This window comes from Mytilus galloprovincialis, chromosome 2, assembly GCF_965363235.1.
Source record: "Mytilus galloprovincialis chromosome 2, xbMytGall1.hap1.1, whole genome shotgun sequence".
NCBI lineage: Eukaryota > Metazoa > Mollusca > Bivalvia > Mytilida > Mytilidae > Mytilus > Mytilus galloprovincialis.
The window spans coordinates 2,466,757-2,479,990 of NC_134839.1; the positions used below are offsets into that span (position 1 = coordinate 2,466,757).

Below are 13,234 nucleotides of genomic sequence, written 5' to 3' on the forward strand. Positions count from 1 at the left end.
GGAGCCTGTAATTCAGTGGTTATCGTTGTTAACTATTTATCATATTTGTTTAACGATCATTGTTTTGTCATAAATAAGTGTTATTGGTTTTCTCGTTTGTATTGTTTCACAGTTTATGTCCGGCCTTTTATCAGTGACTATAGGATACTATTTTGTTAATTGCTGAATGCTGTTCTGTGACCTATTATAGTTTCTTACAAGTACGTCATTAGGTCTCGAGTTGATATTTGTCTCATTGACAATCATTAGATATAATCACATCTCCTTATTTTTAGTATACAATCGGAATACAGTCGAATCATGTTTGTCATGACAGTACAGTCACGTATGTATTCAAAAGTAACACGTTGTACGTCAGGCACTATCATGTCCTGTCGCGTCCGTCATTAAAAAGTCAGCCAATAATTTGAAATGTCATAGCTGCCTTTTATTAGTAAAATGATTTACAACTCAATTTAAGTAGCATTTAAAAAAATCTTACTTTGGAAAAGTCGTGAGCAGAATCAAACTTCGAATGAGGAACTTCAATTACTGGTCATATGACGGTTATTTAGAACATAGGTATTACATCTATGCGTATAATATGGCATTTTCTTTGTAGGGGAATGAAACAGATAAACTGCTGTCGACTTCAAAAAAGAACTATTGTCTCCGATGGATGTCTCTACTTGCCGGAGGATTTGCTCATGCTATGTTGGCATCCAATCTGATATTCTATGTCTACATCAATGATATCAAAGCCAAGTTTCACTATAACCAGAAAGAAGGTACTATTAAAACTTAGATATAAGAAGATGAGGTATGAGTGCTAATGAGACAACCCTCCATCCAAGTCACAATTTATAAAAGTAAACCATTATAGGTCAAAGTACTTGTATACTTTTGTACATGCATATTTTGAAAATTCCACGATATTAATTTATTACGATAAAGACTGAAAGACTGCCTTGTACAACCATTCTGATTTGGACAAAATATTTTTTTGAGTAATTCGTTCGATCATTCTTAATTTTACAAAAAAGGTATGGATAAAGTGGCCTATTTAAGACGGTCATATATATAAACGTCAATTTCAACATATATTTTTGACGTCATGGTGTCATTAATACTTTAATTTTCTAGACTTTAGTGGCCCATTTTATTTTATAGAACAAACGTTATATTGAAATTAATGAATATTTTATTGTCCCCCGAGCAATGGCGTTCGGGGGGGGGGGGGGCATCGATATAGCGGGCGTCATCACACATACAAGAATTTTTATGAAGTTTATATTAAAGGCTTATAATTTTATCAGCAAGGGAAAAGTATCGACATGAGTTATGTCAATTAAAATTAGAAACAAAAATACAGGTTTTGATATATACATGTACAAATATTTGCACAAGCTGGGATTAAAGTCTAAGTATATTACATTTCAGTGGAATTGTTTGCGTCCATGTTGAATGCCGGAATTGGCCTTGGGTTTTTACCTAATTTGATTGGCAGCAAACTGAAATCTACATGGATATTAGTGATTGGTTTACTGTTGAGTACTACTGGTTTACTTTTATTGTGGAGCTCTACAAGGATGGTGGCATTCTATGAGGGAAAGAGCTGGCTAATGGCTTTCTATTTTCTTATTAGCGGTAAGTTACATATAAACTTCTTTCCTGAATAGTCCTATTGTTATAGAACAATGTTTTCAGTTTGACTCTTGAATCAATAACTAATTGCTTTCCTTTAAATATTGTCCTGTATATTGCGACAGCCAAATAACGTTCTATCATAAAGTGTTTCTCTGCATTTACCGTCATCAGAAACGCTCAAACCTAAATACTTTAAGAGATATAAAGATAGGAACCGTTAGGAGATATGATCAAAGGGAACCTTTAACAGTAAAGACAGTTTCAACCACTACAACTACAAAACTGTTTTGGAGAGTATTCATTAATCATTTATTTTTATCCATTTTAATATTTTGTATTTTAGTAGAAATAAGAAGTTGTGATATGAGTGCCAATGAGACAACTCTCCATTCAAGTCACAATGTGTAAAAAGTAAGCAATTGTAAGTCAAAGGACCGCCTTCAACACGGCGCCTTGGCTCACACCGAACAGCAAGCTATTAAAGGGTCCAATAATGACTCGTGTAAAACAATTTAAACAGGAATACCAACGTGCTAATCTACAAACGACAACCACTGAAAAACAGGTTCCTGACTTAGGAGAGGTGCAAACGCATGCAGCAGTTTTAGAACTATTTTGTATGAACTTTGAGTTCCCTAACTTGTATAACCATGATAACGAAGGAATTTGTCAAATAAATTTCTTTATATTTTATTTTTTATTTTTAAGGTCTTGGAGGTTCTGTAGCTTACATTATGGCATTACGATTTAACGCAACGCATTTTGCAGAAGACAAAAGGGGTCGAATAATGGCGATGATGTTTATTTTTATTGATATTGGCATGATCAGCTTCACTGTTATATATTACAAGGCTTTTCCAGCAGACGCACGATTCGAAGGACTGTTGATTGTTGTGGTATCTTTCAATGCTGCAGTATATATGTTTTGTATGATATTCCTCAGAAACGCATCATCCAATATAGGAGAACTTACTGTTGATAATGAAGAACCGCAGTCTTCTAATTTCAAATATGAAGCAATGGACACTGATAACGAATTATCAGAAAAATCCTTTTCGGAACTTCTCTGCACTGTTGACTATCAATTGCTTGCATGGATGTGTTCATCGGCATTTGCTGTGTCGCTGTTGCTAAGCAACAATATGACAGTTTTAACAAAAGAACTTGATCTGACCTCTATAGATACTATCATCACGATTATGTATCCACCGATAGTGATTGTTGCCGCATTGGTATTCAGTTCAGCATCCGATAAATTGAAGCATATTTTAACGAGGACATCATTTTTAATCGCGGGAGTAGTATGTTTAGCGATCAGTTCGATGTTAAATGCTTTCTTGTCGTCAGGAAAGGGTGTTGTCATCACTGCGGTAGTATTAGCTGCTGTTGGAACAGGTATAGTGTATACCATTGGACCTACAGCTATGAGTGAAGTGTTTCACATTGATAATTTAATGCGCAACTGGGGGTTGGTAATGCTACTTCGAGCTGTTCTAATAATTATTCTTCATTTGATTTTCGGGGAAATTTACGATCTTGAAGTTAGTTCAGATGCTTCGACGTTTTGTAAAGGTTTACATTGCACTCGTTATGGATATCTTTTGACATTTGGCGTGGCACTAATTGCCGTCGGCCTTGGAGTAGTATTGATTGTACGCAATAATTTAAGAAATAAGAGAACACCTTAGATTGGTTGAAGAAATTGGCTAGTCTAGTTATCTTATTGGAAAACTCGTTTATTTTAACTGCTCAAACAAAAGCTATTTTTTTGTAATAAACATATTTAATTTGCTTGTTTATTAATATTTGTACAATGTTCATATAAATCATGTTGCTGCCAAGGAAAGGTATTCCTTTGTTTAATATTACGGTACGTACTATGTGTTCAATGTTATAAAGATTTATATTTGTTGTTATTGTTTTACATGTATATTAAAACGTTTATTTGAACTTTTTGTTATACAAACGTTTCATTTCAGTCGAGTTCCGACGAAGAAAAACTCGACTATAGGAGGAATTCCGTCCGGATATCCGAGCGTCCGGCTGTCCTAAGGTCAATATATTTGTTTGAGAACAAAATCTTTAGAGTCATAAATAAAATCTTTACCCAACTAGGTTTCAATAATGCCCCAAAGGATGAAGAATGTTTGTTTGTTGAATTTGGGGACATTAGGTCAAAGGTCATTGTCACAGCAGATATTGATGTACTGAAATTTGGACAACAGTTTGGTTTTGGATGTTATGTTTTGATCCTATGCTTATTAATATTTTTAACAATGTTTGTTTGATAAAACCCTGCATATGAAATTAGGGACATAATTAGTGATTTTATTTTCAATAGGTCAAGGTCTTATATTTACATCACTTGGTGTGATAATTTAGTTCAAGATGAAGATTTCTGTGAAAAGTGTTCGATAAACTAATGAAACACTAGGACAACATTTTTGTTTAAGAAACATTTGTATTACTAATGAAAAATAACTTGATGGGATAATATCCTATGGGATGAACACAATCTCTATTATGTTTAATTTCAATATCACTGGTCAAGGTCACAGTAGCAGTTTATAGACACAGAAATAAGGACCGCAATTTTGTTTCTAGATGGTATCTTTTAAACCAATTGTCAAGCATTTACCAAACTTTGAGTGATTCAATGTAATGCCTTATTTTATGGTACAAGTCTAATAAATCCCCAAACGTTACTTGAGAATGATCCCTGCCATTAAAGAACAACTCAGTGGACTCGCTGATAAGTCAAGGTCACAATAAACACTCTCCATCATTTGTCAGCTGACTAGTCGTCATCACCAAAGCCAAAAAAACTAATATCCGACATTTCATTTCCAAATCCAGAAAGATCGCACCTCGACAATGGTGCTTTTGGATGAAAAAAAATCTCCATTTGTGCGAGGATCAACCAATAGTGAGACTATAACCCAAATCGATACAGACGATCTACATGACATCACCCATGGAAACGTATTTAAATTGAATCATTATATGAAAGTGAAAATGTAATTAAAATATTCGCTTTTAGCAACCAGTTAGGTTCGCTTTTGACAAAATAAGCTAAGAAACATTGCTAATGAATCATTAAATTATTCACTTGCAAGTGAATAATTCGACCTATGCATGTGACCTCCAATGTAACCCCTTAGTTGGAGATGGGTTTCGCATGCACTTGACGTGTTAAGCTATTTTAAAGAATGAAAAAAAGAATGTCAACATTGAAACTATTTTTACAATTAAGAAATGGATAAAATTTATGTTTAGAATGAAATTCAAAACAGTGTGGCCATTGATTGACACATTAAATTCATCCATTGACTGGGACAATTTAGGTGAACGTTTGTATGTAACGACCATTGTTCACTATGTACTTTTTAAAGACACTTAAACTATGGTGTCACCAAAGGTTCTCAACACCTTAATAAAGTAATTCGAAAAATTAATCAGAAATAACACGATGTTTTGATTTATATCAATTATATAAATCAAAACATAAAGGTTATTCCTGATTAATTTTTCGAATTATTTTATAATTAAAGGCGTTAAGAAACCTTTGGTGACCCCACAGTTAAAATGTCTATCGTAGGTACGTCGTGAACAGTGGTCGTTACAGACAATCGTTCACGTAAATTGTCCCAGTCTATGGATGAATTTAATGTGTCAATCAATGGCCACAGCCACACTGTTTTGAGTTTCATTCTATTTTTTAAAATGGGAATAAAGAAGAATAATCTACAGTGATGTGTTTTAACGTCCGTCAGTATACATTAACATTTAACTTTAGTAAATGTCATATGCAGTATAAATCGGATTATACTATAAGTGATTGCCAGGACTGACCATTTCAATGCTTATTTACAAAATCAGAAAAAGTCACAGGAATATACATTTATTAAAACAATCTTTGTTGTGAAAATGTTTATATTCCAAGTAGCAGATAGCATTATTTTATTTAAAACTGATTGTTCAGCCGCTATTATCTAACATATCGACTTGGTTTATGTAAAATCGCGTGCATTTGGCCAAACACAATATTTCTGATTGACTAATCACAATTACATCAGCAATATTCCCGTTACCAGAGGAACGTGAATTTACTATGATGATAACATGGATTACATCCAAATTCTCCATATTCTTTTGTTTTAAAACCGAAGTCATAGAAAACACCTTGTGAAGTACAGTTTTCATTTTCCATTTTGATGTCAAATGCATGTTTCTTTAAATCATAGAATAAGCAATTGGAAACCGACAGAGCGTGGTCTTTGCTGTCAGCTTTAAATGTAAGTATAGGTGGAACATCTTCGATACCCTCAATTTCCTGGTCATCTACGATACTTTTAATAATTCCATTTGATTGGTGTGAAAAAACCATAGTTGGATTATCAATAGGTACAATGATTTTTAACAGGTGGTCTTTTTCACTGCAATACACATACTCAGGCGTTGGCTCTTCTTCTTCCTGAAGCGCAAGTAAATATACAATTGTTTGTCCACGTGCTGTAGCTTTAACGAAATCACGTGATTCTTTCATTATATTTTCTTTAATTTCCATGTAATTTGGAACTGGTTCTGGTCTGTCACCGCAAAATGGATATATTGGTGGTGTCATCATCATTTTATCGCGTAGTGCAACAAGGGCAAAATAGTCAGCTTCACGGAAAACTGCGGAAAGAAAGTCCTTAGGTGGTTTGTAAGAGCTGTCTCTGAGAAATTCTAAAATATGTTCAAAGTAATCACCGTTTCTGTCGATGAAATACCGTCCATCATTGGTCAAATCTAATTTATATCGGCCGCTAAACATAGCTCCTAGCATTGATTCCGGATATTTCCTTAATGTTTCAAGCCTCGTTTCAAAATATCTACCTCCTACATTAAGTTTCACAACTGGAGGCATCTATAAATTAAAAAAAGTTGATATACATTACTGTTAAAATCGCTCATGATTGCATGTCGGATTGTCCGATTGTCATACATTCGGCCACCTAGACTGAACAAAGTGAGAAAAAAAACCAAAAAAAACCAAACTACTTCAAACAACACTGTCTTGTTAAACCTAATATTTGTGTGGATAGATGTTTGTTGTTAAACGATTGTTGTAAGACGATGATTTCTTTGTACGATATATTAAAACTATCATGTGTCTTATTTCACTGTGAAGATATATAGATGTTTACTGATGAATATTTTGTGTATTAGTCGAATCTTTTTCATTTGCTTGGAAAATCGTCACATTAGTGAGATAATGTACTAAGAGTACCTACTGAGTGACTCGCTTCATATTAACCGGAAGTGGATCAGACTTTTTAAATGACAAACCTAACGTAATTATTCAAGGAATATAATAACGTTGGGATTTTTTTTAAGGTTCCACCATTGACTGCTGCTGTCAATAATTTTGACCACCAACTTATTAAGTCTGTTTATCAATAAAATACAGAAAAGTCAAAGTATACAGTAAGTTTTTCTTATGATTTCAAAAAAAAGCTTGTCTAATTAAGTTCTGTAAAATACACTGCATAAAAAAATCCTATTTATTATAAATATAGGAAAACCGATGAAAAAAGTACAGATTTTAATAATGTTGCTTTGGATACTTGCTATTGAGAACGAAGGCCAAGTTTGGTAATTTTCATTTAAAGGTTTAAAAAATCGTCTTTTAATCATAATAAACAACACTATTTAATTTACCTTATGTTATATTTTTTTTACATACACTTTTTTTCTTAAAGAGAAACTAAAATGCTTCTGTTTTTATTGTTTGATGAAACCAACTGTATCAATTAAATAGTACTTTTCTCAGATTAAAACATTTTAGGCACTTATCACACTTATAATTTTATATATTATGTAACATTAGCAAGCTTCAGGGGCGGATGCAGGAATTTTCGAAAAGGGGGGGGGGGGGTGCTAACCCAGGGCAAAGGGGGGGTGCAGGGGGGTGCAAAACATATGTCCCGATACAAATGCATTGATCGGCAAAAATAAAGGGGGGGTGCGCACCCCCGGAACCCCCCCCTGGATCCGCCACTGAGCTTTATTAAACGGATATCTTCTTCACAAGAAGTCTTGAATGTTTATGGCACATGTATCTTAATATTCAAACACACCCAAGTTAAGGTTTATGAGGCCTGTGAATTATGAATTTTTCAAACTGCAAGCAATACTATCAAAACAGCAAAGATAATGAATAATAGAGATAGGCCATTTTGTACGTATGATACCAAGGGGAAACTTCGTGCAAAGCATAATTATTTATAGTTTCATTGCGTTTAATAGAAAAAGGGAATTTGGTGAAAATAAAATCAAGAATTTTTAGCATGTCCACAGACTTTAATACAGAGATTTTTGTTATAAAATTTGAAACATAGTTTACTCACTTGTTTTTCTATGATCAGCTAGCGTTTATTGTTTACAAAAAGTCCTTAAGAACCTTTAAATTTCAAAATACCTCGTGTTGAGTAGCTAAAGTCGAGCGAACCCAAAAAGGTGTACTTGAATTGGTCCATATTTATATTTATTTTGACCAATATCGAAAATAAACTTGTTTTAAGGAAATCATTGCTAGCACTGCATGCAATTGTCCTCTATCTTTCAAGCACCGATTTGCCAAATATGAGAATATAAAATTTCCATATGTTTAGCATTGAAGCAACACAAGTGTACATAATCCTTAATAATTTTATGAACCAAACACGCCTAAAGTTGATTATTTCATTATTCAAACAAACCGAAGCCATAACGATGACATATTTCTGGTTTTAACAAATTCCTTGACTAATATTTTTCCTCATTTTGTATATAAAAATATCTACTCTTGAATTTTGAGCATATGATCTTGAGAGACATATTTAATTATTCCCTTGTTTCTTATTTGCTACAGGATCGACACGCAAATCAATGATCATCAATGGTTTTATAAGATTTTTTTTTTTTGTAATGAATGTTATGCTGTGAGTGTGTGTATGTGATATTTTTTTTGTAAATTATATTTTGTTACGTCATTAATTATATGTTTTACCTCCTTTTGAGAGTCTGGACACTGCGCATAAAAAGCCATGGTGCTTCAAGTTACAGTTAACGTCAGGGGAGAGTAACGAACATACTTCGTGATTATTAGAATAATAGACCGATGTGGATCCGTTTTATTTTTAAAGAGGGAAAGTGAGTCACACGGTGGGTATGGTTGTCCTGCGAGAGAACGTACTGTGCTGGTGATTTGGTCCTGACGGGTGCTGGTGATCAATGAAAAAATGTAAACAAAGACGAAAATGATGATTTTTGACGTTTTCAGTCATAAAAAATGGAAGAAAACAATTGAGATTTTTCAATTTTGTTTCTTATGGGTTCATATGTAAACCATTAAAAAGTTGACCCTCTAAACTGTTTCAGTAAGTGTAACACAAAAATGCTCAATTTCAGAAAATCTCGAACTGAAAAAAATAAAACAAAAATGCTCATAGAGTCCGCTTTCTATACCGCAATCCACACGACAAAACTATTTTGTGAAAAAAACATTGCAATTTATTAAAATTTAGCATTTTCTCAATTTATTCATGTCCTGATACTGTGCTGGTGGGTCCTGTCATTGTGCTGGTGGGTCCTGATACGGTGCTGGTGATTTTGGATAAGAAGTTGGTCATATTTGAAACAAATGTTACAAAATCAATAAAATTGGGCAGATAATTGTTGTCAATAGGATCTATGACTCCTATTTTAGCTCTTGTGCATCCATTTGGCTGTTTAATGTGTGTTTTCAAATGATCGTAACTTGTATTAAATAATTACATAAAACGGCAACATCTTTCGTCCAATATCAGATAACAATATATAGTATCTAAAATAAGAATAGTTTATTAAGATATTAAATGCCCCTTACATTGATGCTTCAACAATGATCAAAGCCCATGCCGCATAGACATGTTTGTTAGCGCTCCGCATACCCCTCCCCACTTCCATCCAACCAATCCTCCTCATTTCCTCCTTCATTGTTATAGTGGTGTACCAACACAACAATTTATTACATAAAATAATAACACAAAGACACACATTATTGAATAACGAATGCTTGCAGGTACTGAAAGCTAGTTCAAAGCTGCATTTTCAACTAATAGATAAACCATGTTCTCATATACAAAAATCCCAATCGTGTCGATGAAAAAAGTCTAAAAACTTAAGTTCACATTTCAATGTTTGATGAAGCAGAACTTTAAAAATGTGCAGTGAATCTTGTGCTCACAACATTTATTGTCATAATTATGTTTACATAAGACTTATAAAGGAATTAAGCAGGTACCAAGAAATATTTTACAGTTCAATTTAATGATCATGAATGGAAGGAAATGGTATGGAAGTTACATAGGACAAAAAGAAATTGATAGTATTTTTGGGCGAAAGACTTAAACGCTTCTTTGCATTATATAGTACAGCTCTTCTATAAAAGCATGCAAAAAAACTTTGATTGACTTGCATGCTATGTTTGCTTGGATGTTTTCAAACAATAGGTAGGCGGAGTTTCAATACATACTGGGATTTGATTGGACAAATACAAACTGACAGGAATTGAAGTTAATGTTTATTGTCCAAACAAATTGTAGTATATAGTAAACAGACTACTTACCTGTCGTTTACAAACATGCAAACAATCATAGCAAGCAATTTAATCAATGGTTTGCTTTGCATATATTCATAGAAGAGCTGTAAATTCTAAAAAAAGAAATTTTGTTGTCGTAGATGGTTAAATCCTCAGTAAAATCTCAATAACTTTGTTGGAACGAGTAAAGGTTTTAAATCAAACTTTCGTGGACTTTTTAGCTTCCACCCTGACGAGGTATGTTAGCTGTTCTTATGCTGTTGCACCTGACGCACGGAAACTTTCCGTTTCCATCTTCTTTTCTGAAATATTTTACCCAGTTCATACTTGACAGGATTGTTATCCTAGTAAAAGGTGTAACAAATGAATTGAACACAAGTTAAAAATTCCACAATACTATATAATTCATTTTATGTGTCAATTTGTTTAGAAAAAAAGTCGAAAAGAAGAGAGTTTTTTTAATGTCATGACTATCTGCCGCTTTCTAGATCTATGTTTGGCATTTATTTCAGATGACATGGACTCCTCACCCTGGTGACCCTGCTGCCTTTCATAACTTTATCCGTATACATGTATTAATAGATAAACAAAAGGCTGCAAATGGTATTTTTGTATTTAAAATGATTCGTTGTAACGAGAATATTTGTGGTGAATGGAAACTGTGAGGATCAAAATCTTAAATTGCTTCTAAATGTTGCTGGACCCAGTTTCGTTATCTGATCTGAATTTTCTGAAATGTGCAAGGTAGATAGACATTTTGATTTTTTTTACTCGGTAAGTTTTGCCCTAATTGCTTGAACATTTGCAATATTAAAGCCGATTTCAATGAGTGTGTAGACAAAGGGAATATCTTTGGTTATCTTGCTTGCTGAACAGAAAAGTCATTGTTACGTTATGTAAACTACCCTACTTTAAGAGTAGACTAGTCCGACAAGTGACACATCTTTCTGTCTGTAGGACCAGGCTTCTTCGAAAGGAGGGTAATATACCTTACCTAACAATGACTTCACGGTTTAGCTAACAAGCAAGCTAACCAAAGATATAACCTTTGTCTACATACTCAATGGAATCGGCTGTAACTAAAAACTCGAATACATTTTAACAGACAGTGGTCATGTTTGTTGATGAATATTGTTTTTCCTAGATTCACTCTTGAAAAATCATTTGGTAACATTCAGTCAAGTAAATTGTTATACGGACGCCAAGACAATACATGAACCTCACACGACCCCTCGACGCAGGTGAGCTTATATATGATCTTATAGCGATTCGGGTTGATAATCAGTTGAAATTAAGCCAGTTGTTTGTGTGTGTAGATTTGTATTGTTGTAAACTGTTATGACTTTTTAAAGTTAAATCTAGGTGTTTAATCTAAGAATTTCTTTTTTAAACTTATATACTTGTTTTATACTCAATTGGTAATATGAAGTTACGAGATATTTTAATTTTTGAAATTGAAGGCACAATTAACGAAGCAAACGTTAGTTTCAAATACACGTTAGTTTCAAATACTTTTAAATAGATTTTTAAGGATAATGTACCCTTGTGTTGATCCCATGCTAAACATAACAAAAATCTCTGTACAAAGGTCTGTGAATTTTCTACAAAAATAGTGATTTTATTTTCACCAAATTCTCTTTTTCTACTAAATACAATAATGAACTATAAATAATAATGCTTTGCAAGAAGTTTCCCCTTGATACATGTAAATGTACAAAATTATATCTCTATTATTCATTGTCTGTGCTGTTTTGATACTATTGCAGTTTGTACATTTTCGTAATTGACAGGCCACAGGAGGGGGAGATAAACCATAATCGAAAATATAAAATATTGATCTAAGTACTTAATTTGCATCTCTGAACCCCCATCCCCGCCTGTTTTTTAGGAGGGTGTCTAAAAATGGTTGATTACAGACAGTCGAGTACGCATTTTACTTTCCAGGCGTGTTTACGTTGATTGTTAAAGTCCTGAAAACGGATAGATGGAAACAAAAATGTTTGATTTATCTGGCTTTAGATTCGTTTTTTTTAAATATAAATTAAGGCTACATTTTAATATAATAATACTAAGAATTCACAATATAAAAAAATGCAGAAAAAAAATGGAGAAGTGAAATATCTTAGTAAGGAGTCATTACTACAGAGATGGTGTGTTTGACACAAAAAACTTAAAAGCTTGGTGATATTACCAATATTAAAATAAAAGTGTATTTTAGGTGGGTATTTTTTCCATTTACTCATTTTCAATTATAATTAAGGCACATTTGATTTTTATTCATAAAAATATTTAAATATAGAAAAGTAGGACACATTGTTCACTTCCTCCCCTGTAATTCTTTATCAAAAATATTTATTTATTTTGGAATTTTGAAATGAAAAAGCTAAGAAATCTTAGTTTTGTTAGTGTTCTCTAGGTTATCTCGTCTTCATTCTCTGACATATTATCTGGCATATTCTAGTCTGCCCTTTCATAAAATAGTGAATTTTTTTTAGTGTTCTATCGAACTTTCGAAAAAAAAAAATACCTGATAACCGTTCAGACAAAAAAATTATGTTGAAAACATCTTACAGATACAGCAAGTGATTCTTAATAGCTGTAAGATACATTTTTCTTTTAAAATACAACTTTTAAATCTTACGGGAAACTTTTCAAAGCTTAACACTTCCACTGTAACCTCGCTCTAACTTACCCACATCCCCTCCAAAAAAAAAAAACACAAACAAATCCGCAATACTATTGTCATTCTTATAGTCAGCACTCAATTGTTCACAAACAAATGTGTTTTAAGCTGCTAAAGACATATGATTCAAACGCTCAGAAAGTCCTTTGTTCTATATTTTTGCTCTCCATTTTTATGCAAAACCTTTTACATTTTTATTTTATGGGTTATTGTTGAAGGTCGTACAATGACGTATGGTTGTTAACACATATTTCCTTTGGTTTCTTATGGAAATGTGTCCATTGACAACAAACATACCACATCATCTACTTTATATAAGT

General features: G+C 33.0%; 1 protein-coding gene across 1 annotated transcript in view; it reads left to right on the plus strand.

Moving 5' to 3' along the window:
- LOC143062677 (uncharacterized) overlaps positions 1 to 3,576 on the plus strand; it is a 41,083-nt gene extending 37,507 nt beyond the window's left edge. The window contains exons 2-4 of the mRNA XM_076234410.1: positions 602 to 767; positions 1,420 to 1,626; positions 2,335 to 3,576. Of these exons, the coding sequence (XP_076090525.1) occupies positions 602 to 767; positions 1,420 to 1,626; positions 2,335 to 3,314 (1,353 nt within the window). The 3' untranslated portion in view covers positions 3,315 to 3,576. The remainder of the gene's footprint in view (positions 1 to 601; positions 768 to 1,419; positions 1,627 to 2,334) is intronic.
- The last annotated feature ends 9,658 nt before the right edge of the window (positions 3,577 to 13,234 follow it).